This window comes from Dromiciops gliroides, chromosome X, assembly GCF_019393635.1.
Source record: "Dromiciops gliroides isolate mDroGli1 chromosome X, mDroGli1.pri, whole genome shotgun sequence".
Lineage (NCBI taxonomy): Eukaryota > Metazoa > Chordata > Mammalia > Microbiotheria > Microbiotheriidae > Dromiciops > Dromiciops gliroides.
Genome location: NC_057867.1, coordinates 41,600,994 through 41,627,249, shown reverse-complemented (window position 1 = coordinate 41,627,249; position 26,256 = coordinate 41,600,994). Strand labels below are relative to the sequence as shown.

Here is a 26,256-nt window from a genome sequence, read left to right as displayed (position 1 = left end):
TTCTTTGTCACTACAAAAAAAGCCACTATAAATACTTTTGTACAAATGGGCCCTTTTGCTCTTTCTTTAATCTCATTGGGGGTCTAGTAGTGGTATTGCTGGGCCAAAGGTTATGCACAGTTCTAGGGCATAGTTCCAAATTGCTTTCCAGAACGGTTAGACTAGTTCACAGCTCTACCAAGAGTATATTAACTTACCTGTTCTCCCACATCCCCTCCAACATTTGTTATTTCCCTTTTTTGGTCTGTTAAGCCAGTCTGATGGGTATGAGGTGGTACCTCTGAGTTGTTTTAGTTTGCATGTCTCTAATTATTAGTGACATAAAGCATTTTTCATATGATTATTGACAGCTTTGATTTCTTCTTCTGAAAACTGCCTGTTCATATACTTTGGTTGTTTTGTTTTGTTTTGTTTTGATTTGGCTTGGTTTGGTTTTTTGTTTCTGTGGGGCAATGAGGGTTAAGTGACTTGCCCAGGGTCACACAGCTAGTAAGTGTCAAGTATCTGGGGTCAGATTTGAACTCAGGTCCTCCTGAATCCAGGGCCAGTGCTTCCACTGACCATTTATCAATTGAAGAATGGCTCTCATTTTTGTTCATTTGATTCAGTTCCTACCTGAGAAATGAGACGTTTGTCAGAGAAAGTTACTTCAAAGCTTTTTTCCCCCAGGCTTCCTGCTTTTCTTCTCATTTTAGCTGCATTGCTTTGGTAGTGCAAAACTCTTCCCATATCCATAGATGTGAAAGGTAATTGCTTCCCTGAATCAGTAATTTGCTTATATCACCCTTTCTGTCTAAATCATGCACCCATTTTAACCTTATCTTCATATATGATGTCAGATGTTGCTCTACACCTAGTTTCTGCCAAACTGCTTTCCAGTTTTCCCAACAGTTTTAGTAAAATAGTAAGTTCTTGCCCCAATAGCTGTGATCTTTGGGTATATCAAACAGTGGGTTACTTTTTTCATTTGCACACCATGCACTGTGCCTGGAACTTAGTAAGTACTTAATAAATGTTTACTATTTGATTAATCATCGATCAACTTATTTCTCAAGTACCAAATTGCTTTGAGGTCTAGTATTGATATGCCCCCTTCCTTCCCATTTTTTCCCATTGATTCCCTTTTATTCCCTTTTTTCCAGCTATATGGAGAAATTCTTTGGTGATTTTACTGGTATGACACTAATAAGTAAATTAATGTAGATATAGTATTGTCATTCTTGTTATATGTCTTGGCCTACTCATGAGCAACTGATATTTCTCTATTTATATCTGTCTTTATTTGTGTAAAGTTTTTATTATTATGTCCATTTAATTTCTCTATATATTTTGGCAGACGCCCAAGTATTTATATTGCCTAAAATAATTTTAGCTAACATTTCTTCTATCTCTGCCTGTTGGATTTGTTGGCAATACATAGAAATTATGATTTGTGTAAGCTTATATCCTGCAACTTTGCTGGAGTTGTTAATTGTTTCAATTAGTTTTTTAGTTGAGTCTCTTATATTCTCAAAAGAACCATAATTGCAGAAAGTGAAAATTCTGGTTCCTCATTGACTATGCTTATTCTTTCAACGTCTTTTTGTTGTCTTATTGTTATACCTAGTGTGATAAAATAATTGGATTTAGCAGATACTCAAAGACCCACCTGGAGATTAATCTAAACTGATTGAATTAAGTGAGAGTGATTGATTGCTGATTAGCCTACTTCAAGTTGATTAGATTGTAATCACACCTGGTTAGCCCTTAAGACGGTATGGTTCTCAGAAGCTAGACTTTGAACTTAACTTGAGAACACCTTCAACTTCAGTGAACCAATGGATTTGGAGGACACCAACCAATCAGCTTGAAGCAGTGTGTAAGGACCGGCTCCGTTCCAGACCTATAAAAAGCTTCCACAATCAGTTTGCTGGTGTGTTCGTGGTTGAAGCAGGCTGGTGGCGGAGGACTTGAGGAAAAACCAGACCAGGCTCGAACTCTAGACTAGGTAGGCTTTCTTTTTCTTAACTTTCTGAACTCTGTGTGAATACCTGTATGCTTTTAATAAATGGTTAATACCCAAAGACTGGTACTGAAGCTTTTTAATTTAATGCTATCACACAATATAGATTTTTAAACATCACACTAGCATTTCTAAGATAATACTGAAAATAGCAATGGTGATAATGGGCATCCTTACTTCATCCTTGGCCTTCCTGAAAAGGTTGATAGCTTATCCCCATTACAGATAGTTTGCTCTTTGTTTTAAATTGATACTCTTGGGACAGCTAGGTGGTACAATGGATAACACACAAGCCGTGGAGTCAGGAGGACTTGAGTTCAAATCTGGCCTCAGACACTTGACACTTACTAGCTGTGTGACCCTGGGCAAGTCACTTAACCCTCATTGCCCCGAAAAACAAAAAACAACAACAAAAAAAGAAATCACTTTCCTAAATTAGTACTCTTTATCATTTTGAGGAAAGTCCCATTTATTTCCTGTGCTTTCTAATGTTTCTTTTATGAGAATGGGCATTGTATTTCGTCAGAAGCTATTTCTGCATTTATTAAAATAATCGTGATTTTTATTGTTTCTGTTATTGATATGATCAATTATTGTTATAGTTTTCCTAATATTGAACCAACTCTGCATTCCTGGTATAAAATCAACCTGGTCATAGTGTATTATCTTTCTGATACATTGCTGTATTGCTAGTATTTTATTTTAAATTTTTGCGTCAACGGTCATTGGAAAATTAATTGGCCTATAGTTTTCTTTCTCTGTTTTGACTCTCTCTGGTTTATGTGTCAAGACCATATTTATGTCATAGAAGGAATTGGATAGGACTCCTTTTTTACTTCTTTTTTCCACACAGTTTATGCAGTATTTGGAAGTAAGTGCTTTGTAAATGGTAGGATTCACTTGTAAATCCATCTCATTCAGGCTTTTTATTTTCTTAGGGAGCTCATTTAGTGCTTGTTCAATTTCTTTTTTCTAAGATATGGTTGTTCTGTTCAATCTGGGCAATTTATATATTTTGTAAATCATTTAAACCATCACTTTTTTGGCATATAGTTGGGCAAAGTAGCTCCTAATTAATTGCTTTTATTTCCTCTTCATTGGTTATGAATTCACTTTTTAATTTTTGATGTTGGTGATTCGGTTTCCTTCTTTTTTAATCAAATTAGCCAACAGTTTTTTCTATTTTGTTGTTTTAAGAAAACAAGCTCCCAGTTAGGAGTGAAACAGTCTTATTATTGCATATATTTATTTATATCTATTTACTTAAACATTTTACTCTAGTTTTCTTTCAATGGTTTGGTTTGATTTTGCTTTCAATTTCTCTTTGATTTTCAGGACTTCTAGTTGGGTGTTTAATTGGGGTTTTTAATTGTTTCATCCTAGGGTTTTTTTTGATTGCATGCCCAATTCCATGATCCGGTCCTTCTCGCTTTTATTGATTGAAGTGTTTAAAAATATAACTTTTCCCCTAATTTTGGTACATTTTCTCATTGTTGTCATTACCTTTGATTCAAATTACTGTTTCTATTATTTGTTCTTTGACATATTTATTCTTTAGGATTAGATTATTTAGTTTCCGGTTAATTCTTAATCTATACTTCAAAGGCCCTTTGTTCAATGAGATTCTTATTGCATTATGGTCAGTAAAAGATGTGTTTAATATTTCTGCTTTTCTGCATTTATCAGGTTTTAATGTCCTAATACATGGTCATCTCCTGTGAAGGTGCCATGCACAAATGAAAAAAGGTATATTCCTTTCAATTGTCATTCAGTATTCTCCAGAGTTCTAGCATATGTAAATCTTTCTAAAATTCTATACATCTCCTTAACTTCTTCATTGTTTCTTTTATGGTTAAATTTATCTAGGTCTAAGAGGGGGTAAACTGAGGTCTTCTACTAAAATAGTTTTACTATTTCATTTAACTTTTCCTTTAATAATTTCAATGCTACTCTTGGTGAAGTTGTAAACTGATTCAAACATTCTGTAGAGCAGTTTGGAACTATGGCCAAAGAGCTAAAAAAAAAAACCATGTATACTCTTTGACCTAGTAATACTACTAGCTCAGTATCCAAAAATTGATTTTGAAATTGAGGAAATGCCCATCAATTCGGGAATGGCTGAACAAATTGTGGGATAAGATTATGATGGAACACTATTGTGTTATAAGAAATGATGAGCAGGATGCTATCAGAAAAACCTGGAAAGATGTACATGAGTTGACGCAAAGTGAAATGTACTGTTTACAAAGTAACAGGAATATTGTAAAATGATCACCTATGAATGCCTAGGCTATTTTCAGCAATACAATGATCCAAGACAACTCTGAAGGACTTAAGAAAAATGCAGTCCATCCCCAGATAAAGAACTGATGATGTCTAACTACAGATTGAAGCATAATTTTTTTAGTTCCTTTTTCTTAAGGTTTTTGTCTGTTTTCTTTCACAACCTAACTATTATGGAAATGTTTTGCATGACTATACATGTATAACTTATATTGAATTGCTTGAATTCTTATGGGGGGATGGGGAGGGAGGGAGGAAGAGATTTTGAAACATGAAGTTTTAAAAATCAACATTAAAATTGTTTTTACGTGTAATTTGGGTAGAAAAATAAAATTCTAAATTCTAAAAAATAATAACGATTTTGACGCTATGCTACTTGGCACATATATGTTCAGTATATCATCTATGGTAGCTTCAAGCAAAATGTAGTTTCTCTGTCTCTTAAGTTTTTCCCAAAGGGAATACTCAGGGGCAGCTAGGTGGCGCAGTAGATAGAGCACCAGCCCTGGATTCAGGAGGACCTGAGTTCAAATCCCGTCTCAGACACTTAACACTTACTAGCTGTGTGACCCTGGGCAAGTCACTTAACCCCAATTGCCTCACCAAAAAAAAAAAAGGGAATACTCACTCCTCTCTGGAATTTTTTGACACTGCTCTCATGGCTCTCTTCCTGAGTACTTCTCAGTTTCCTTTACTGTTTCATCATCCATATTGCCCCTAACTATGGGTGTACCACAAGGCCCCAGCCCAAACCCTCTCCTCTTTGCTTTCTACTCTTTCACCTGGTGATCATATCAACTTCAATACATTCAATTATCTCTAGACAGATGATTCCCAGCTATATATCCCATCCTAATCTCTTCACTTGAGCTCTAATCCCAAATTAACAACTGCCTAGACATTTAAACCAAATGTCTCATGTTGGTTTTGTTGTTTATTTGTTCAATTATAGCAAACTCTTTGTGACCCCAGTGACGGTAGCATGTCAGGCCCTTCTATCCTTCACTATCTCCCGGACTCTGTCCAAGCTCATGTTCATTGCTTCCATGACCGATCTCATCCTCTGCTATCCCCTTCTCTTTTTGCCTTAAATCTTTCCCAACATCGGGATCCTTTCTAATGAGTTCTGTCTTCTCATTATGTGGCCAAAGTATTTAAACTTCAATTTCAGTATTCGTCCTTCCTATGAATAGTCTGAATTAATTTCTTTATATACTGACCAATCTGATTATCAAAATTTGATTATCAAAAGTCTTCCCTAGTACCACGATTTGAAAGCACTCAGTTTTCCTTACAATCCAACTTTCACAGCTGTACATTACTACTGGAAAAAATATAGTTTTTACTATATGGACCTTTGTCCACAAAGTGACATCTCTGCTTTTTAGTATGCTGTCCAGATTCGCCATAGCTTTCCTTCCAAGGAGTAGGCATCTTCTACTTTCATGGCTACAGTTGTTATCTGTAATGATCTTTGAACCCAAGAATATAAAATCTGACAATGCTTCCATTTCTTCTATTTCTATTTGCCATGAACCAGTTGCCATGATCTTAGTTTTTTTTAAATGGTAAGCTTCAAGGAAGCTTTTTATACTCTCCTCTTTACCCTCATCAAGAGGCTTCCTAATTCTTTTTCTGCCCTCAGAGTGGGACTGTCTGCACAACTGACATTGTTGATCTTTCTCCCAGCAACCTTAATTCTGATTTTTGACTTGTCCAGCCTGGCATTTCTCATGATGTATTCTACATCTAAGTTAAAGAAATAAGGTGACAGCCTTGTCATATTCCTCTCCCAATCTTAAACCAATCAGTTCTAACACTTCCTTCTTTACCTGCATACAGATCCCTCAGTAGACAAGTAAAATGATCTGGTACTCTCATCTCTTTGAGAACTTGCCACATTTTGTTGTGACCCACACAGTCCAATGCTTTAGTGTAGTCATGAAGTAGAAGTAGATGTTTCTCTGTAACTCCCTTGCTTTTTCAATAATCCAGCAAATGTTGCAATTTGGTCTCTAGTTTGAACATCTCATAGGCATCTCAAATTCAACATGCCCAAAACAGAACTCATTATTCATACACTCTCTCTCTCTCTCTCTCTCTCACCACACACACACACACACACCTCTCTTCCAAATTTCCCTGTTATTGTCAATGGGGCCAATAATAACACCTACTTTGCAGGATTTGTGTGAGGATCAAATAAGTTATTCGAAACAAAAAAGCACTCAGTGCCTGACACATATTAGGTGACATAAATGCTTATTCCCTTCTCTTACTCTTTTATACTACTTGTCTCCCATGCCAAGGACACTCTACTTCTCAGACTCCCTTGTTTTTTCAAATTCAGTTCAAGAATCACCTTCTACATGAAGCCTTTCCTAATAATCTCCACAACTGCTGATGTTCTCCTTCTCCCCACAAATTACCTTGTATTTAGTTAGTGGCAGTGATATAGAAAAGGAGAAAGAATAACATTTATGAAATATTTTTTACAACAGGCAAAATAAAGCAGAAGAAAATTCAACAGGCAAAAAGGGCTATTTTGTTATTACTGTACTAAATATACACTTAAAATTGTATATAATAGTAACTCACAGTAATATAAAATTCTCTTCTATTTTTGTTTATTGAAATATTCATGTTGGCTAATATTTCTTAAGAGGATCATTTAAAAAATATTTTTTAAAACACTAAAGATCTAACTTTCTTTTAAGGAAAAAAAATTCTAGGAGAATATACTAAAGACAGTTGTTTTTTGAAACTATTTCTCTTTTCGGAACTGCCAAAGCTACCTTTATTCCTTTCTTATCCCTAAGCATGCCTAAATAAACAAATGGATGCTTTGTTTCAGCTGTGTTTGAAAACCTACTGTGCTCAAGACAAAACGGAATTTATTCACCCATATAAGTGCTGACCTTCAAAGTAGTCCCCCTTGAGAGACCATACATTGAATTCCACAATGCTGTCAATGCTCAAATATTTTTTGGATTCCTCTTTAGGAATAGCCTTCAAAGCACCACCATTATTGGTATCACAACCCTTACTGTATCAAATCTTTGTCCTCTGAGATGGGTTTAATTTTGGGAAACAGCTGAAAGTCATTCAGACCCAAGTCTGGAAAAATAAGATCATGAATAAGACCACCAATTTTAATCTTTTTTCAAAAATGCATCTATAAAACAATGAGACTTATTTGCTTTCATGTTGCTCAAGCTAGCTTTTTTTTAAAGTGAGGCAACTGGGGCTAAGTGACTTGCCCAGGGTCACACAGCTAGTGTCAAGTGTTGAGGCCAGATTTGAACTCGGGTCCTCCTGACGCCAAGGCCAGTGCTTTATCCACTATGCCACCTAGCTGCCCCTCAAACTGGCTCTTAAGGCCATTCCCCAATAGGAATAAACTTCAGAGGCTCTTAACCTGGACCCCAAGAACTTTTTTTAAAAATATCTTGCTATCTCCATTGGTTTTTTTTTTATTTTTTCAAATGTTTATTCAGTACCAGGTACTGTGTTATGGTCTGGAGGTACGAAGAAAGGCAAAAATATGGTTCCTGCCCTCAAGGAGCTCACATTCTTTTTTTTGCAGGGCAATAAGGCTTAAGTGACTTGCCCAAGGTCACACAGCTAGTAAGTATCAAGTGTTTGAGGTCACATTTGAACTCAGGTCTTCCTGAATCCAGGGCTGGCGCTTTATCCACTGTACCACCTAGCTGCCCCAGGAGCTCACATTCTAATAGGGAAGGCAACATGCCAAAAATTGTATACCAAAGTTGCTTTCTGTATTTTAATATAATTTATTTTATGTATTTTAAAACATTACTCTGAGAATCACTCCATAGGCTTCATCAGACTGTTAAATGAGTCCTCTACAAGGACAGTTAAAGAGAGTCATTACTAGCAATTTCAGCACCTAGGACAAGCAGTAGAATGGCACTGCTCCAATTCAACTTTTCAACTCATGATGTGAAAATAATACAAAGAACTAAGATAAATTTAGTTGAGTGGGAGAGGATATTATTTCCTATAGGGGCTTCTTTGTGGCTGAAAGTGTACATATATTAAAATTTTTCTGCCTTCTAAATTTGTGTACCCCAGGGAAAAGTCCCCATTACTTTGTCCTAGCTATAGCTTTGAATGTACATTTTTAGGACACCATATTTATTTTTTTTCAGAAAATCACAGATAAGCCTGAGTTTACACATAAGAGGACAATCAGGATGATGAGAGGACTGAAAACTACACCAAACAAGGCCTGGTTGAAGGAATTAGGAATGTTTGACCAGAAGAAAGAAAAAACTTCAGAATAGCATGACACCTGTCTTCAAGTGCTATCCTATGTAAGAGAGATTCAACTTGTTCTGCTTGGCCCCCAGGGAGCACTACCAGGAATAATCGGTGGAAGCTGCAGAGGGAAATTTCTGCTCCACATGAGAAAAACTTCCTAATAACCAGAGCTTTGGAATTTGGAATTTGGAATTCAAAAGTTAAATGAGCTGTCTCAGATGATTGCTTCCCACTGGATGTATTCCAGAAAAGGAAAAAATAAACACCTCTTCAGGATTCTTCTTCAGGGAAAGGTTAAACCACACAGCTTCTGAGGTCCAGTCCTATTCTGAGATTCTGTGTTTACAAGAACCCTTTATATTCTTGCCCCATGGTCTGCTTACTATAGAGCTTCAGATGCTACCTCTAAGCAGCCAGTCACAACCACTCTCCCTATTATTTATGATAAAGAGATAAGGATCATCCACTTTTTGAATAATCTGTGGTAAATCATCTCAGGCTTTTCCCAACAAGCTTCTAGGCTTCTGGTCCACGTCACTCCAACTATTAAATTGGATGTGCTTAGAAAGAACATAATTTTAGAAGAAAGAGCCAAGATGGTGGAACAGAGAAGCACTCAGCTGAGCTCTCCCAAATTCTCCTGCAAACAATTCTAAAATCATGCCTCAAATCAAATTCTGAAGCAGCAAAACCAACTTTAAAAGGTCAGGTGAAGGGGGCAGCTAGGTGGCACAGTTGGGAAAAGCGCCGGCTCTGGATTCAGGAAGACCTGAGTTCAAATCCAGCCTCAGACACTTGACACTTACTAGCTGTGTGACCTGGGGCAAGTCACTTAACCCTCATTGCCCTGCCCCCCCAAAAAAGTCAGGTGAAGCAATTTTCCAGCCTAAAACAACTTAGGAGGTCAGCAGGAAATGTCTGTCTCACCAGCACAGGCAATACAGGTTTTTGTCTTCGGTGTGGCTACATTGGTGGCATTAGCATGATCACACAAGATTTAGCAGCTTCCTCATTTAAGAACCAAAGGGCTTGGAATATGATACTCTGGAAGGCAAATGAGCTAGGATTACAATCAAGAATAAGCTATCCAAAAAACAGTGAAAATGCATATTTAATGAAAGAGAGGAATTTCAAGCATTCCTGATGAAAAGACCAGAGTTTAACAGAAAATTTGATTTTCAAATACAAGACTCAAGAGAAGGATATCACAAAGATAATATACTATGACCAGATGTTATTTATACCAGGAATGTAGGGCTAGTTCAGTATAAGGGAAATTATCACATAATTGACCACATCAATTTTTTAACGTAACAAAAATCATATGATCATCTCAATAGAAGCAGGAAAAGCTTTTGACAAAATACAACACTCATTCCTATTAAAAACACTAGAAAGCATAGTAATAAATGCAGATTTTCTTAAAATGATAAGTAGTATCCATCTAAACCCAAGAGCAAGCATTATCTGTAATGGGGATAAGCTTAGAGGCCTTTCCAAATAAGATCAAGGGTGAAGCAAAAATGCCCATCACACCACTATTGTTCAATATTGTACTAGAAATGCTAGCAATAGCAATAAGACAAGAAAAGAAATTGAAGGATTAAAGTAGGCAATGAGGAAATAAAACTATCACTCTTTGCAAATAATATGATAAAGAATCCTAGAGAATCAACTAAAAAACTAATTGGGGGGGCAGCTAGGTGGAACAGTGGATAAAGCACCAGCCCTGGATTCAGGAGCACCTGAGTTCAAATCCAGCCTTGGACACTTGACACTTACTAGCTGTGTGACCCTGGGCAAGTCACTTAACCCCCACTGCCCCACAAAACAAAAAAAAACAAACAAAGACATAAAAGGTGATACCATAGGTAAATTAGAAGAGGAAGGAATGGTTTACCTCTCAGATCTTTGGAAAGGAGAACAGTTTATGAATAAACAAGAGATAGAGAATATTATGAAATGCAAAATGGATGATTTTGATTACATTAAAAAGTTTCTGCACAAACAGAAGCAATGCATCCAAAATTAGAAGGGAGGCATAAAGCTGGGAAACAATTTTTTATAGCCAGTACTTCTGATAAAGGCCTCATTTCTAAAATATATTGGGAACTAAATCAAATTTATAAGAATCCAAGTCATTCCCCAATTGAGAAATGGTCAAAGGATATGTGCAGGCACTTTTCTGAAGAAGAAATCAAAGCTATCTATTGCCATATGAAAAAAATGCTCTAAATCAGTATTTATTAGAGAAATTCAAATTAGAACAACTCTGAGGTACCACCTGACACCTATCAGATTGGCTAATATGACAAAAAAGGAAAATAATAAATGTTGGAGAAGCTATGGAAAAATTGGAACACTAATGCATTGTTGGTGGAGCTGTGAATTGATCCAACCATTCTGGAAAGCAATTTGGAATTATAGCCCTTTGGCTATAAAGCTGTGCATACCCTTTGACCCAGCAATACCACTATTAGGTCTTTTCCCCAAAGAGATCATAAAAAAGGGAAAAGGTCCCACATATACAAAAATATGTATAGCTGCTCTTTTTGTGGTGGCAAGGAATTGGAAATTGAAGGGTTGCCCATCAATTGGGGAATGGCTGAACCAGTTGTGGTATACGAATGTAATGGAATACTATTGTGCTGTAAGAAACGATGACCGATTTCAGAGAAACCTGGAAGGACTTGCATGAACTGATGATGAGGGAGGAGATGATCAGAACCAGGAGAACATTGTACACAGTATCATCAACATTATGTGTTGATCAACTGTGATAGACTTGATTCTTCTCAGCAATACAACGGTACAAGACAGTTCCAAAGGACTCATGATGGAAAATGCTCTCCAAATCCAGAAAAAAAAGAACTGTGGAATATAGATGCAGATTGAACCATACTATTTCTTTTGTTTTTGGTGCTGTTGTTTTTCTTTTTTGAGGTTTTTCCTTTCTGCTCTGATTCTTCTTTCACAGCAAGACTAATGCAGAAATATGTTTATTGTGATTGTACATATATAACCTATATCAGATTACTTGCTGTCTTGGGGAGGAGGGAGGAAGGGAGAAAAATCTGAAGCTAGAAATCTTATAAAAAGAAATGTTGAAAACTATCTCTACGTGTAACTAGAAAATAATAGAATACTTTTATAATTTAAAAAATATATATGATCTTCAAAAAAATAAAGTTAATTAGTGAAAAAAATTAATTTAGTTTAAAAATAAAAGATCTGCTATACTTGTAAAAAAATTCTACCTAAATTAATTCACTTATTTAGTGCCATACCCAACAAATTCCCAAAATATTATTTTATAGAGCTAGAAAAAATCATATCAAAATTCATCTGGAAGAACAAAAGATCAAGAATATTCTAGGAATTGATGGAAAAAATGTGAAGGGTGGTAGTTTAACAGAACCAGATCTCAAACTGTAATACAAAGTTATCACTGGCTCTGGCTAAGAAAAACCGTGGTGAGTCAATGGAATAGATTAGGTACACAATACACATTAGCAAATGACCATAGGAATCTAATGTTGACAAACCCAAAAATTCAAAGAACTCACTATTTGACAAGCAGTTTGGCAGAAATTAGGTACACACCACTTCTCACATCATATACTGAGATGATAACAAAATGGGTACCTGATTTAGATATTAAGGGTGATATCATAAGCAAATTAGGGGAGCATGGAAAATTTTACCTATCGGAACTATGGATAAGGGAAGATTTATGATTAAACAAGAGACAGGATATAAAGTGGGCATTATGGGACAGTTTTTTGGTTGTTTTTTTTTTTAGTGAGGCAATGGGGGTTGAGTGACTTGCTCAGGGTCACACAGCTAGTAAGTGTTAAGTGTCTGAGACCAGATTTGAACTCAGGTCCTCCTGACTCCAGGGCCAGTGCTCTATCCACTGTACCATCTAGCTGCACAGATGATTTTTATGATATCAAAATAAAAATTTTAAATTTGCACAAACAAAACCAATGCAGCCAAGATTAGCAGAAAACAGGGAGGGGGGTGGATTTCTCTGATAAAGACCTCATCTCTCAAATTTGTATGGAACTGAGTCAAATTTATAAGAATATGAATCATTCCCCAGTTGATAAGTAGTTAAAGGATATGAACAGACAGTTTTCAAAAGATGAAATCAAAGCTATTTATAGTCATAAGAAAAATGGTCTAAATTACTATTGATTACAGAAATTCCAATTAAAACAACTCTGAGGTACCCCCTCACATCTATCAGATTACCTAATATGACAGAAAATGAAAATAAGAAATATTAGAGGGGATGTGGAAAAATTGGGACACTAATGCACTTTTGGTAGAGGTGTGAACTGATCCAACCACTCTGGAGAGTAATTTGGAACTATACCCAAAGGGCTATAAAATTGTGCATCTTTGACCCAGCAAAGATCTGTAACACAAAGAGATTTTTAAAAAGGAAAAGGACTTAGTTGTACAAAAATATTTCTAGGGGCAGCTAGATGGCACAGTGGAGAGAGCACCGGCCCTGGAGTCAGGAGTACCTGAGTTCAAATCCGGCTTCAGACACTTAATACTTACTAGCTGTGTGACCCTGGGCAAGTCACTTAACCCCAACTGCCTCACTAAAATAGATAGATAGATAGATAGATAGATAGATAGATAGATAGATAGATAGATAGATAGATAGATAGATAGATTTTTTTTTCCTAGCAGCTCTTTTTGTGGTGGCTAAGAATTGGAAATTGAGGGGATGCCCATCAACTGGGGAATGGCTAAACAGGCTTTGGTATGATTGTGATGGAATACTATTGTACTATAAGAAATGATGAGCAGGATGCTTTCAGAAAAACATGAGAAGACTAAAAGGAACTGATGTAAAATGAATGAGCAAAACCAGAAGAGCACTGTACATAGTAATAGCAATACTGTTCAATAATTAATTGTGAATGACTTAGCTATTCTCAGCAATACAATGATCCAAAACATTTTGGAAGGACTCATGATGAAAAATGCTTTCCACCTCTAGAGAAAGAATTGATGGAGTCTGAATTCATATCGAAGCATACTTTTTTTACTTTATTTTTCTTCATGTTTTTCTGGTCTATGTTTTGTTTTGTTTTTTGTTTTGTTTTTCGGGGCCATGGGGGTTAAGTGACTTGCCCAGGGTCACACAGCTAGTAAGCATCAAGTGTCTGAGGCCGGATTTGAACCCAGGTACTCCTGAATCCAGGACCAGTGCTTTATCCACTGCGCCACCTAGCTGCCCCCTGGTAATACACAAATACATTCTAAATCTAAATATAAGATAATTTTGGATGTCTCAGTGTTCTGATCTCTATACTAAGTGAAGGGTTAAATTTTTATGTATGACTAGAACAGAATCCTATGATAAGGGGAAATAATTTGTGCTGGTCCACAAGGGTGCAAAACGGGAAAGTGAGGCAAGAGATTTGCTGATAAACTGTACCTTTGTTTGTACAGGAGACCTCTGAATATTTTTTTTTGCAGGGAAATGAGGGTCAAGTGACTTGCCCAGGGTCACACAGCTAGTAAGTGTCAAGTGTCTGAGGCCAAATTTGAGCTCAGGTCCTCCTGAATCCAGGGCCAGTGCTTTATCCTCTGCGCCACCTAGTTGCCCCCTGACATAATATTGATGCAAGTCCTTTTCTTATCCTGAAGACATTCTATTTTTGACAATATTCAGAGGTCTGGGGGCAGCTACGTGGCACAGTGGATAAAGCACTGGCCCCGGATTCAAGAGGACCTGAGTTCAAATCCAGCCTCAGACACTTGACGCTTACTAGCTGTGTGACCCTGGGCAAGTCACTTAACCCCCACTGCCTTGCAAAAAACCAAAAAACAAAAAAACCTAGGTAAGAGTTCCCCATTGGTATTCAACATTAGTGAGATGAAAAGGTGACAAAGAGTGAGAATACACATTACTTGCAGGTGGAGATTGCTGCTGGATTTGGAGTCAAGAAGCCCTAGATTCAAATCCCTTCTCTGACACTGGTTATACTGCTATGGGTAAATCACTTAACCATTCTAGGCCTCAAACAACTTTCTTAGATCATCTCCCAAGTTACAGATGATTTACAATCTGCCTGGCTAGAAGGAATTCTCACACTGCCAAAATCAGAGATACTTGATATATGGTGATATATGAAAATGAATATTTAGGAAAAAAGTTCAGGGGGGAAGTTTTCATTTTATGAGGAGACAAGTAATTCTTTAGTGCATTTAGAATATGATTAAATTTATGAACCGTAGGTGTACAAATTTTTAGTGTCACCTCCTATTAGAGCTACTGGAATCCAGCAAGTCTAAATATAAGTATAGTTTCCACCCAAATGGTGCCTGCAAGGTTTGAAGTCCCTAAGTAGACATGTCCAAATCAAAGGATGAGGTTCTAAAGGGATCGCTTTTTTACTATTAATCCAATGTTTTACTAAGTGTAGCATCATGGTTGAAAGGTTTTCAAAAGCTATGCTAGGCAAATTACTTAAATCTGAGTCTTAGTTTCTTCATCTGTAAAACTGACATAGTAGCATCTGCCTGAAAGGGAAGTTGTGAGGATCAAAGGAGATAAGTTATCTCAGTGAATCCCCGCCCTGCCCAACTCCACATAGCCGGGAGTGAAAGGGCAACTAAGGCAGTATTGCGAGTCTTTACCCAGCTGTTTTTCTTTATTACAAGGGAAGCTTCAGTTATGATGACATGAGGAAAGAGAAGAGTATTTCCAGAAATGACTGTAATGTAAAAACCAAAAAGTAGAAAAAACTATAAAAACAAAAACTTTATTGCCCCATATAAATGTGGGCTAGGATTGTTTCTTCTGTAATTTCTGTCCCTTTTTCTTATTTGATCACTCCTTTCAACCCCTACTGCTACCACTTAATGTCAAGCCATCACCTCCTCTCTGAGACTACTGTAACATCCCAACTGGTCTTCCTGTTTTCAGTCTCTCACGTCTGCAATCCAAACTTCATACCACTGCCCGAGTACGTTTCTTAATACTGTCACTTTCCTGTTCAAAAACCTTCAGTGGCTCCCTACTGCTTAGACAAGAGGATAAAAATACCAACTCCCTCCACCATCCAGCTTCAACCCTCCTTTCTAGACTTATTTAATGGCACTTTTCTTCAAGCACTCTGTTCTTCATACAAACTGGACTACTAGATGTTCCAGCCCTATGCCTCCTTAGACTACCATTTCAACTGTCAATTCAAATTCTTTTCTAAGACCCAGCTCAGGCACTAACTTCTCCAGGATGCCATTTCCGCAACTAAAAAACGATCCCTCCCTTTTCCTTGAATCCCTGGTGCTATTTTTTGACTTCTGCGATGAACTTAACTACAATACAAGTTAGAAAGTGGTCGGTTATGTATCTTGTCTCATGCTCTCCCAACACCCTACAGGCATCAATTTGTTAGCTCTTGTCCTTTAGGACAGTGTCAATGCCAGGGTGTTTTTCCCCATAATATGTGTAAAGGGATTTCAAAACAGAGTGTTAGGGGCAGCTACATGGTGCAGTGGATAGAGCACCGACCCTGGAGTCAGGAGGACCTGAGTTCAAATCTGGCCTCAGACACTTAACACTTACTAGCTGTGTGACCCTGGGCAAGTCACTTAACCCCAATTGCCTCACTAAGAAACAAACAAAAAACAGAGTGTTATATAAACCTTAGCTGTTATTATTAGGGATAAGGATTGGACCTATGATTTCATTGGTATAGGGAACTCCCTAGTGAGTAAACAATACAGGTCAGCACCTTCTCTGCAATGTGCCCAGAATCTCAGCCAGTATATGTCAGAAGTGGAACATCTGGAACTAGGTCCTTCTGAATATAGGGCCACCTCTCCATGTACTACTACACCAAAAGAGCTATCTATAAAACATGATAATCTAGTTCTATCAACCTTTCTAGATAATTATGATTTATTTCTTTAGCACAATGCCTTGCACTTAAGTGAAGCTTAATAAATGTTGGCTGAATTTAATTGCTGATGATTAGTTCCTGAAATATAAGTATAAGATAAAGCAGGTATTATTGTCTTCATTTCACAGATGAGAAAATTTTAAGCCTAGGGAGGCATAACTTTTGGCACAAAAAAAAGGGGAAGGAGCATTTATTAAGTGCCTACTAAGTGTCGGTCACTGTGCTTGTCTGATCCTCACAAATTGGAGGTAGGTGCTATTATTATCCTCATTTTATAGATAAGGAAACTGAGGCAGACAGAAGTTAAATGGCTTGACCAGGGTCACACAGGAAATTTCTGAGAGCAACTAACTTTTTATTCAGATCTTCCTAATTCTGGCACTAGAGTTCTATCCACTACACCACTTAACTGCCTCATAATTAGGCAACCCAAGGATACTCAATTTCTAATCCAGAAATCTTTGCATTATACCACTGAGTACAGAACTAACCATAGTAACAGGTCCAAGTGCAAAAGATGTGAAAAATTTCCACTGGCTGCCTCGCCACACATCGCCATCCCTACTCTCTCCTCCCAGCTCACAGTCCTTTTATGCCCTAGGTTAAGTCCCTATCATTTCTGGAAATGTGTTCTCTCTGTGATTTTCCTCATATTACCCCCACCATCAGAATCCTGGTCTTTACATCTCATGCTACACCTCCTAGCACCAAGTCTGTATTCTTCATATCTCTCCGTCTAGAGACAACCGCACCTTTCTCACAATCTTTCTCTTGCTCCTACTTTTAAAACAAATACAGATACATTCAACCTAAAATGAAAATATCAGACCTGACATTTGGTGGTGACCAAATCTATTTTTAAGAGATAAGAGTAAATTTTCCCTTGAGCCTATTTCCTTAAAACATTTACAATGAATTCCTACATATCTGGTATTCTGGTTGACTGCTTATTCTCACATATATGATTCCTGGCTGAGCTAGCCACCTGTGTAGTCTTGGGCAAATCACTTAACTTCTTTGCACTTTGGTTTTCTCATCTGGAGAATGAGGGGTCTGGACTAGACCTCCAGAGTTCCTTCTACAATCCTATATATGGATTATGAATTTTCAAAACTGGAATATAATAAAATACATTAAATACTCAGACATTGCTAAATAAACACTATTTAGTCTTTTCTCAGATTGAATCAGAAGGCACTTCAGAATCTTGTAGAACCTTGAAGTTAACAACCAAGTAGCACATGTGATCCCATAATAACATCAACAAAATTCTGATTAACTGAGCTTTGGCCAGGTGAGTACTATAGAATCAAAAATAAAGTTCCCAATTACATACACATTGTCACTTTATCAAAGTTCTCCTAACACTCTGGATTTGGCAAATTTCCCAGCTAACTATGACCTACACTGGCTCTATCAAGCTTCTTAATTTGTTAGGATGCCAAATGTGGTACTTTATATCAATCAAGAAAACGGTCAAAGCAATGAGAATGATTTAGCCTGTTTCTCTCAGGGTCTATTGTATTCCTTTATTCAAATCCTACACTTGAGGGGCAGCTAGGTGGCGCAGTGGATAGAGCACCGGCCCTGGATTCAGGAGGACCTGAATTCAAATCCAGCCTCAGGCACTTAACACTTACTAGCTGTGTGACCCTGGACAAATCACTTAACCCCAATTGCCTCACCAAAAAAAACCCCATCAAATCCTAGACTTGAGGGACAGCACAGGAGAAAAGAGAGCTCTCAATCACCAAGCAAATCTAAGTCTTCAGCACCTCTGTCCCAGACCAGGCCAAGCCAGGAGGCAGCCTGGGCTAGGAGTTAGAGGGCTACTCTGGAAAGCAGAAAACGCTAGGCTCAAGTCTTGTCTCTGGAACATGGGGACCTGGCTAGAGAACCTTGAGCAAGTCCCTTCAGCTCTCAGTGCTCAAGGCAACTCTGGAGAAAGTTATGGAGTTCCCTCTAATGCAGTCTCTGTGTGCCTGGCATTGTACAAGGCATTGACCACAGAAAGGTGGACAAGAAATGGCCCTTACCCTCAAAGCACTTACCACACTAATAAAGCACTCTTATTAGAAGAGATAACATAGGGATATAGAAAATCAATTCAAGGGAGTTGTGGGGGAAGGCTCCTGTGAGCTTTTTTTAATATCTTCATAACTATTTCAATATAATTTCTTTCCTTGGTAATCTTATGTGTTTTATTTTATGCATTTAATGACATTTATCTGAGAAGTGGGTCCAAAACCTTCACCAGACTGCCAAAGGGTCCATGACACCAAAAAAAAAGGTTAAAAAAACCCTTGCTACAGAAGGTGTTGCTGGAAGTGAGTTTTTGTTTTTGTTTTTGTTTTGTGGGGCAATGGGGGTTAAGTGACTTGCCCAGGGTCACACAGCCAGTAAGTTTCAAGTGTCTAAGGCTGGATTTGAACTCAGGAACTCCTGAATCCAGGGCCGGTGCTTTATCCACTGCGCCACCTAGCCGCCCCCTGGAAGTGAGTTTTGAAGGAAAGCAAAGGATTCCAAGACATAAGAAGAGGAGTGTGTTCCCTAAGCATGGGTTCCAGAGATCGTCTTCTGTGTGAGTTCTAGCAAAAAGGCCAATTTGACTGGACAGTGGAGAGGGAGCAACATATGGTAAACCTAGAAAAGGAGGTTAGAGAAAGGTTGTTTGTCAAGCTGTACTGGATTAGGATTTCTTTGTGAGCAATGATCCCAGCTCTCCTACTTGTGTGACTACAGTTGGTCACTTAATCTGTGGGCCCCATTTTCCACGTCTTTAAAATGAAGGGAGTTGGAGGAACTCTCTATGGTCCCTTCTATATCTAAAATCTGTGATCCTATATTTCAGGGGAAATAATTTGGCCCACTTCACTCTAGTCCCACTCTAGGAGATGTTTTATGAATTTCAATTTGGCAATAAAAATCATATTTGTACCGCCTTAGCCTGCAAAAGCTAAAACTTGATCAATTAAAGCTGAAGGGAACATATATAATTATAGATCAGTACGGACAAGGACATCTTCTCCAAAGGCAGAAAAAGACAATAGTGTTAATATCATTCTTTTCTTTTCTTAACTTTATCTATTTTCCACACTTTTGTTCACTGGTGCCTCGGCTCCATTTCTGATCTTATAATCTAGAAGCATCCTCTCAATTATCATTATTATTTCATTTTGCTTTATAAGGCCACAACCTACATACCTCTAAATTATGAATCCACCTACAAAGCCAACCTAATAATTGCTTCTTTCCATCTCTCTTATATTCAAAATACTTCCTTCTCTCCTGCTCTATTTTTCCTCCAAAAATCTGGCATAATTAAAGTTACCCCTAAATCACTCATGAAAACATTAAATTGCTCAACTTTAAAATGTTTATGTATATAGGTGTGACTTAGGAAGACTTTATAGAGTACTTGTCACTACTTTAAGACTTGTCAAGCCATGAAGCATCCACACTTGGCTTTGTATACCAACCATCTCATTGCCTAGAAAATCTTCCCGGTGTCTTAACAAAGCAACTCATCATCAGCTATTGAAGTTGTTATGGGGATCAAATAAGATAAATTACTTCAATTGCTGCATGTTACTTTTATTGTTGTTAGGTATTAAATTTGCTCCTAAACAGAACTTTTTCTGTTCAAGGTTTATCATTAAAAAAATATTATTTTTGTTAGGGGGCAAAACTTCTGGAAGAAAAAAAAGGTGAATAAGACCCATCTCCTGCTCTTCTAGTAGGAGGATAAACCAAGGACACAAATAAGTATTAGTACAGATGATGCAATCTTCCCAGTTGAGTAGAATCTCTCCACCGCCCTCCCCCCACCCCCAGATGGGATGGATGCAAAGTCACTGCACAACCTGGAGAGCCTGAGTTTGCATTTCCACTTTGTCAGATACCAATAAGTCATTTACTTTATAGTACAAAGAAAAAGTCAGAAGCTCTGTAGTCAGAGGACCTGGCTTCAAATCCTACCTCTACCACTTGCTGCCTGGGCAAGTCTCCTAACCTTCCTTTAAAATAAAGAGGTTGTACTAGACTGCCTTAGCTGGCAAAAGTACTCAGTAAAACGCAATCAAAACTCTGCCCTAGTAAAGAAGCTGAACGAAAATAACGGCACAGCAGTACAAGGAGAGCACAAATATTAGTTTAAAAAATTGTGATTCTCCTCAACTAGCCCGAAATCTTGATCTGCTACGCTAAAGTGAGGATGAGGTGAGGAGTGAGAAGAGGCCAGTGACTGGGTCGGATTCACCACAGAGGATCCTGGGTTGCCCCTTCTAGCTAGATTTCATTTCAGAAACTGGGGAGAAGAGGAGGGATCGGGGAAAGGTGCCATCGGCCTGTCCACAATTGTCCCCACCAGGCGGGCCCAAGTACAAGCCGCAGGCCTTGGGCGTGGGGCAAAGAGCGCCAGGAGCCTGCAGGGCTTTGCCAGGTAGCAGCAATGTGATGCCTCCTAGACCGCCCCAAAGTTGACGGCACCCGATGGCTGGCCTCGCCCCCTTCCCAGCCAGCCCGCCTGCCTGCCCGCCCGAAGTTCCCCCTAGGGTCCTCTCGGCCTCCCTGACTCACAGCACACAGAGGCAGTAGACGCCGGGCATGCTCTCGCTGTCCCGCAGCAGGTAGCTGCCGTCCAGGCCCGTGGCGAGCAGCAGCTTCTCCCCCGTCTCGCGGCTGATGTTCCCGTGATAGACGGTCACCGAGTCCATGGTCAGAGGCTCAGACAGCTGGTAGCCGGCACGAGGTGCTTCAAGGGTGATCCAGGGGGTGTAAGATGCTGCTGCTGCTGCCCCGCACCAGTCAGCACCCTGGCTCTGTGAGCACCCTGACTCTGTGAGCACCCACAACAGTTTGGGGTTGGTTTTTTTTTTTTAAGGAACCAGATCAACAGGATGTTGTCAACGTGTCTTTAAGCCTTCTTTTCACACTTTACTTAAAAGCGACTCAGCAAGTTCGTACCTTAACCAACTCAGCTCACCTGGGGAAGGGAAGTCTACAAGGGGCCTGGGGCGGGCCAAGGTCGCAGTGGGTGGCACAGCCAATCCAGCCCAGCCCACCCGAGGTGTAGAGGGTCGGCTGTCGCACAGGGAGATATGGCCCAGACTGAGGACTTGACTCAGACTTGGACTGGAAGGGGAGCGCCATTTTGGACCTCAACTAGATGGCCACCAAAATGATTAACCCCGCAGCCGGACGCTCAAAAGTGGAAGCAGGATGATGGCCGATTGCTATTGAATGGACAAGACTCCTGCAAAGTGGAGGACGAAGTGACAGCTGTCGGTTCAGAAAACGCATTTTCACAACCAGCATTTCTTAAGCATTTGCTACGTACCACGCAAGTCAGACAGTGCTTGCCTTCCTTCCAACTTAGATTCTACTGGGGAGATCATGTATATAGATAGCTATGTGCAAAAGAGATACAAGATCATGTGGGAGAGAGGGAGAATAGCACAAAATTCTTACCTTGCAAAGAACCTCCTTTGTTTAACTGTTTCGAGTTACAAGTGAAGGATCTAATAGTTATTGGGAATTTGTCCCGAACTCTGAAGGCCCACCATTCAGCACTTGGGAAAAGAACCACTAACTGGCTCTTTGGATGCTTATTAACTGTTTGATACTATGTTGCCTCATCTGTGGCTTCTTTCGGAAATGTTTTGCAAATTCTGAAGGAGAGCTTTGAGGGGAACCTCAAAGGACCTTCCCCTACTGTTCCTTTTTAACATTTCAAGTATAATTTACTTCTTTGAAATGAGTAGCAGCTTCCATTCTCAAACCCCGTGTACTTTAAATGGTATTTCTAAGAATTCTTGGCAGTTTTGAGGAAACCCAGTTGGAACTTTTTTAAATGTCAGAATCTAACTGGTCTAATGCTAGCACCTTCAAAATTCTGTTTTACAAGTTTAAATTCTGAAAGTAAAAAGCAGAGGCCAGGAGTGTTTCTTTGTTCCATGCATGCCTCTGATCACCACTACTCAGTTACCTAGTATAATTATCCAGACAGTAGGTAATAAATGTTTGTTTGCACAATCAGCTCAGAAGTGCACAACTGGAGAGAAACCTCAAATTAAGGAAAACAAAGTACTTTTAAAAAAAGCAAAGTGCTTAAAATCTTTGTCTGCTCAGCTGATGTCTTCTGCTGCCTAAAGCCACTCCACCTGAGGTGTTTCCTTATGTAAAATCATGCGAGATTTTCCATAGCAACTGGTATGAACACCTCCCTCTCGTACTTTTCCTTGACTGCAGGATTCTCAGGGCTGTTCGGCTTCATCATTAAGCTCTATGGCATCTATCAGTCTAACTACCTAAAGTAACCAGACGCATTTACTTATGCACTCATTTCCAAAACCAGGAATAAACACAGCATACAGGAGGAGGTCACTTCAGGAACAAATCTAGGCAAAACTGTGGGCTGAGCAAAGTTTGTTTTGGGGCTCCTTCTCCTTCCTCTCAACTCTTCTCTTCCCTCCCCCAACCCCAATTCTCTAGAACCCCAGTGCTTTCATTGTAACCCAATAAAGACAATTCACACTAAGATGTTAGAAAGATGAAATAATTTGCCCAAGGTCATAAACGATCGTATATCTAAAGCTGGAAAGGACTGAGGCCACCCCATCTTTTTACAAAAGAGGAAATTAGGGGCAGCTAGGTGGCACAGTGGATAATAGCACCGGCCCTGGAGTCAGGAGGACCTGAGTTCAAATCCGGCCTCAGACACTTGACACTTACTAGCTGTGTGACCCTGGGCAAGTCACTTAACCCCCATTGCCTCACCAAAAACCAAAACCAAAAAACAAAAGAGAAAATTGAAGTTCCAGGAGTTGAAGGGAATTGCTGAAAGTCACACTGGTAGTGAACCTCGGAAATGAAAGTTGAACCCAGGTCCTTTAAATCCTATACCACCGTAATTCGCCTATTAACAGAGCTTAAGGAGAAGAAGATGCTTAACCAGAAGAAACAAACTGCTTTTGGTAGAGTTTCTGAGATCAGGCAAGAATATGTTTTGGGAAGTCCCTTCATGGAAGAGGCCTAAGCCTTCAAGTAAGGTGGATCCCCAAGAACGACAAAGGAACAATATCCAATCTCCCTAATAGCACCGAAGAGATCATGCACACATGCACAGAAGGCCTGACAACAAAGGAACAGAGGATGTTTTACCTCTTTTTCTCGTTTTGTTCTCCCTTGATAAAATAGCACAACCTGTTCAAAGCAGCCAGGTACTACAGGGAGAAGCAGTACCAAGATAGTCTCAAAAAGAAGAAATAAATTACAAGGTAATAGTACCGTTCTCACAGCCAGTGCCCCATTGTCACCTCCCAAGCAAACTGACAGCTAAGCCAGCCCACTAGTAAGTACAGGGTGCTTGAAAGGTACTGACATCTTCATTCTAGCCCTGTGTTATTACTGAACCTGAACTTAGCAAACAAAACTTCATGCTGCAGCCAGGAGCAAGAGAGGATCTCTGAGAATACTCTGTCTCTTACGTGCTCTACTTTGCAATTCAAAGCAATTTCTTAAAAAGATACTAAGCACCTACTCTGTGCCAGTCACTGCAAGGCCCTGGGGCTACGAAGAGAAAAAAAAACCCAGTCCCTGCTTACATCATACTGCAATACAAAGTGTAGTGGGAGAAGTAACTACAAAATAGGTACAAAGTAAATACCTGATAATTTGGGAGGCTGGACAATACTAAAAAGGGGGGGGGGGAATCAGGAAAGTTCTCCCTCATGGCAGATTTGAGTGGAGTCTTAAAGCTAGAGATTTTGAGGCAGAGGTTAGAGAAGCATTCTGGGTATGTAGTGGAGTGTGAGGCAGCAAGAGAAAACTCGAAGGACCCTATGCTAACACATGAACATGGGAGATGGGATCTTAGGTATTGGATTTGACCAGAATCCAACATGAGAAGGAATATTGTGAAATCAGTCTGAAAAGATAGATTGGAACCAGTTTAAGGATTTGAAGTGTTTAAAAAAGGAATCTATATTTCATCCCAGAGGCCTCATTATCCCACGTCAAAGAGCTCTGGGAAATGAGGCTGAGAGGATTAGCTATGTGGCCTCCAGAGCTGGGAGAGCACCAAGGGAATAAAACCATGATATTGGGAAGCAAAAGATCTGAACTTTGCCTTCTGCCACTACCATGGATTATTTGAACAGGAAGGAAGAAAAGGTAGAGGCAAAGCAGGAGAGAAGATGGGTTTCAACCATTTAGAAATAAAATGCAAATTGAAGTGTAACGTTCTCACTTTTTTCTTGCTTTTTTTTTTTTTGCAATATGGCTAACATGGAAATGTGTTTTACATGATTTCACATGTATAATTGATATATGGTTTGCCTTCTCAATGGATAGGGGAGGTTCAGGAGAGGGGGAGAGAATTTTGAACTCAAAAATGTTTAAATGTTAAAAATAAATTAGGAATTAATAATAATAATAAAGAAAAGTCTACAAAATAAAAAGCTAATTTTGTTTTGTTTTTTTGTGAGGCAATTGAGGTTAAGTGACTTGCCCAGGGCCACACAGCTAGTAAGTGTCAAGGGTCTGAGGCTGCATTTGAACTCAGGTCCTCCTGAATCCAGGGCCGGAGCTCCATCCACTGCACCACCTAGCTGCTCCTAGTTATTTTTTTAAAAAGAAATTAAATGAATACCCTCAGGGGAAAAAATCCTAAATCAAAAATAAACTGTAATGTTAGTCCACCTTCTTCCATTCTACCTGTCTCATACAAGAGCATTAGAAATAGAAAAATCCAATTAAAAAAGAAAAGAAAAAACCAGAAAAATCTTATATTTATTAAACACAGTAAGGGAGATTTCTGCCTTCGTGGTTTTAAAATAACATTTGAAATGAAAGGGGAGTGGGTGAAGTTGGAGGTGTGGGTTTCACAATTAAAAATCTACAATCCATTAGAAAAAAGATGTCTTTTAAATCAAAAGTAAACATGCAGTGGTTGAGAATTGATATCTAAGGTTGAACACTTCTCATCCCAACTTGAGTTCTGTGCCGCCTTTAGGTCAGTGGGAAGTGACAGCATTTTGCCTGTGGATGCTCTGTCAGAGGTGTTAATTGGCTCCATTTCAGATGCCTTAGGCTTCCACTCAAAGCCCACATCCATTTAAAAAGATAATGCCAAGGGTGATAAATTTTGTAGAGTGGATCTGACATTTGGAAATCTTTTTTCTCTAACCTTTGAAAACTAACTTTGTTCTTCAGCTAGCTCCTCTGCAGCCATAGATTCTCTTGAGGCAGGATTATGATATGTTAAAATGGTGAGTTTGTGTCCTCTTTCCATTCACTGAAATTCTTTTCCTTTAGAAAAGTTAAGGGAAAAAATTTACTTTCCCTTTTTACAAAAATTAGAAAAAACAATTTACTTTCTCTCTGAAAATCAGGGTATCTTGTCCTTAATGATATCCAAAGAGCCAGAACTATGTCTCCTGCATAAAAACCAAAGACCATTTGTCACTGAAGAGTTTATCTTGAACCCATTTATATTCTCTGCTGCCACAACTTCTTAGGATAAATCCATATTCTACCTGCTGGGTAAAAAAGTATTTCATCTTATTGTTCTAAAGTCACTTCCTTCAAAATTCAGAAGACCTACATTTTCCTAACTGGACCTCAGCCGGCAGCCTATCAAGGTCTCATTCATAGAAGGGACATGATTTAAGATCTTTGCTGGAAAGCCAGGCCTTTAATCCCTTGCCTAGCAACCTCAATTTGGCTTCTAGGACTTCATTCCCATAATTCATA

The 26,256-nt window shown here is 38.8% G+C and overlaps 1 protein-coding gene across 2 annotated transcripts in view; it reads right to left on the bottom strand.

The window, feature by feature from the left end:
- The window catches only part of SH2D1A (SH2 domain containing 1A), a 35,832-nt gene extending 14,512 nt beyond the window's left edge, over nt 1-21,320 (bottom strand). For both annotated transcript variants that reach the window (XM_043974713.1, XM_043974712.1), the window contains exon 1: nt 21,082-21,320. In XM_043974713.1, the coding sequence (XP_043830648.1) occupies nt 21,082-21,218 (137 nt within the window). In that variant the 5' untranslated portion in view covers nt 21,219-21,320. The remainder of the gene's footprint in view (nt 1-21,081) is intronic.
- Between the last annotated feature and the right edge of the window lie 4,936 nt (nt 21,321-26,256).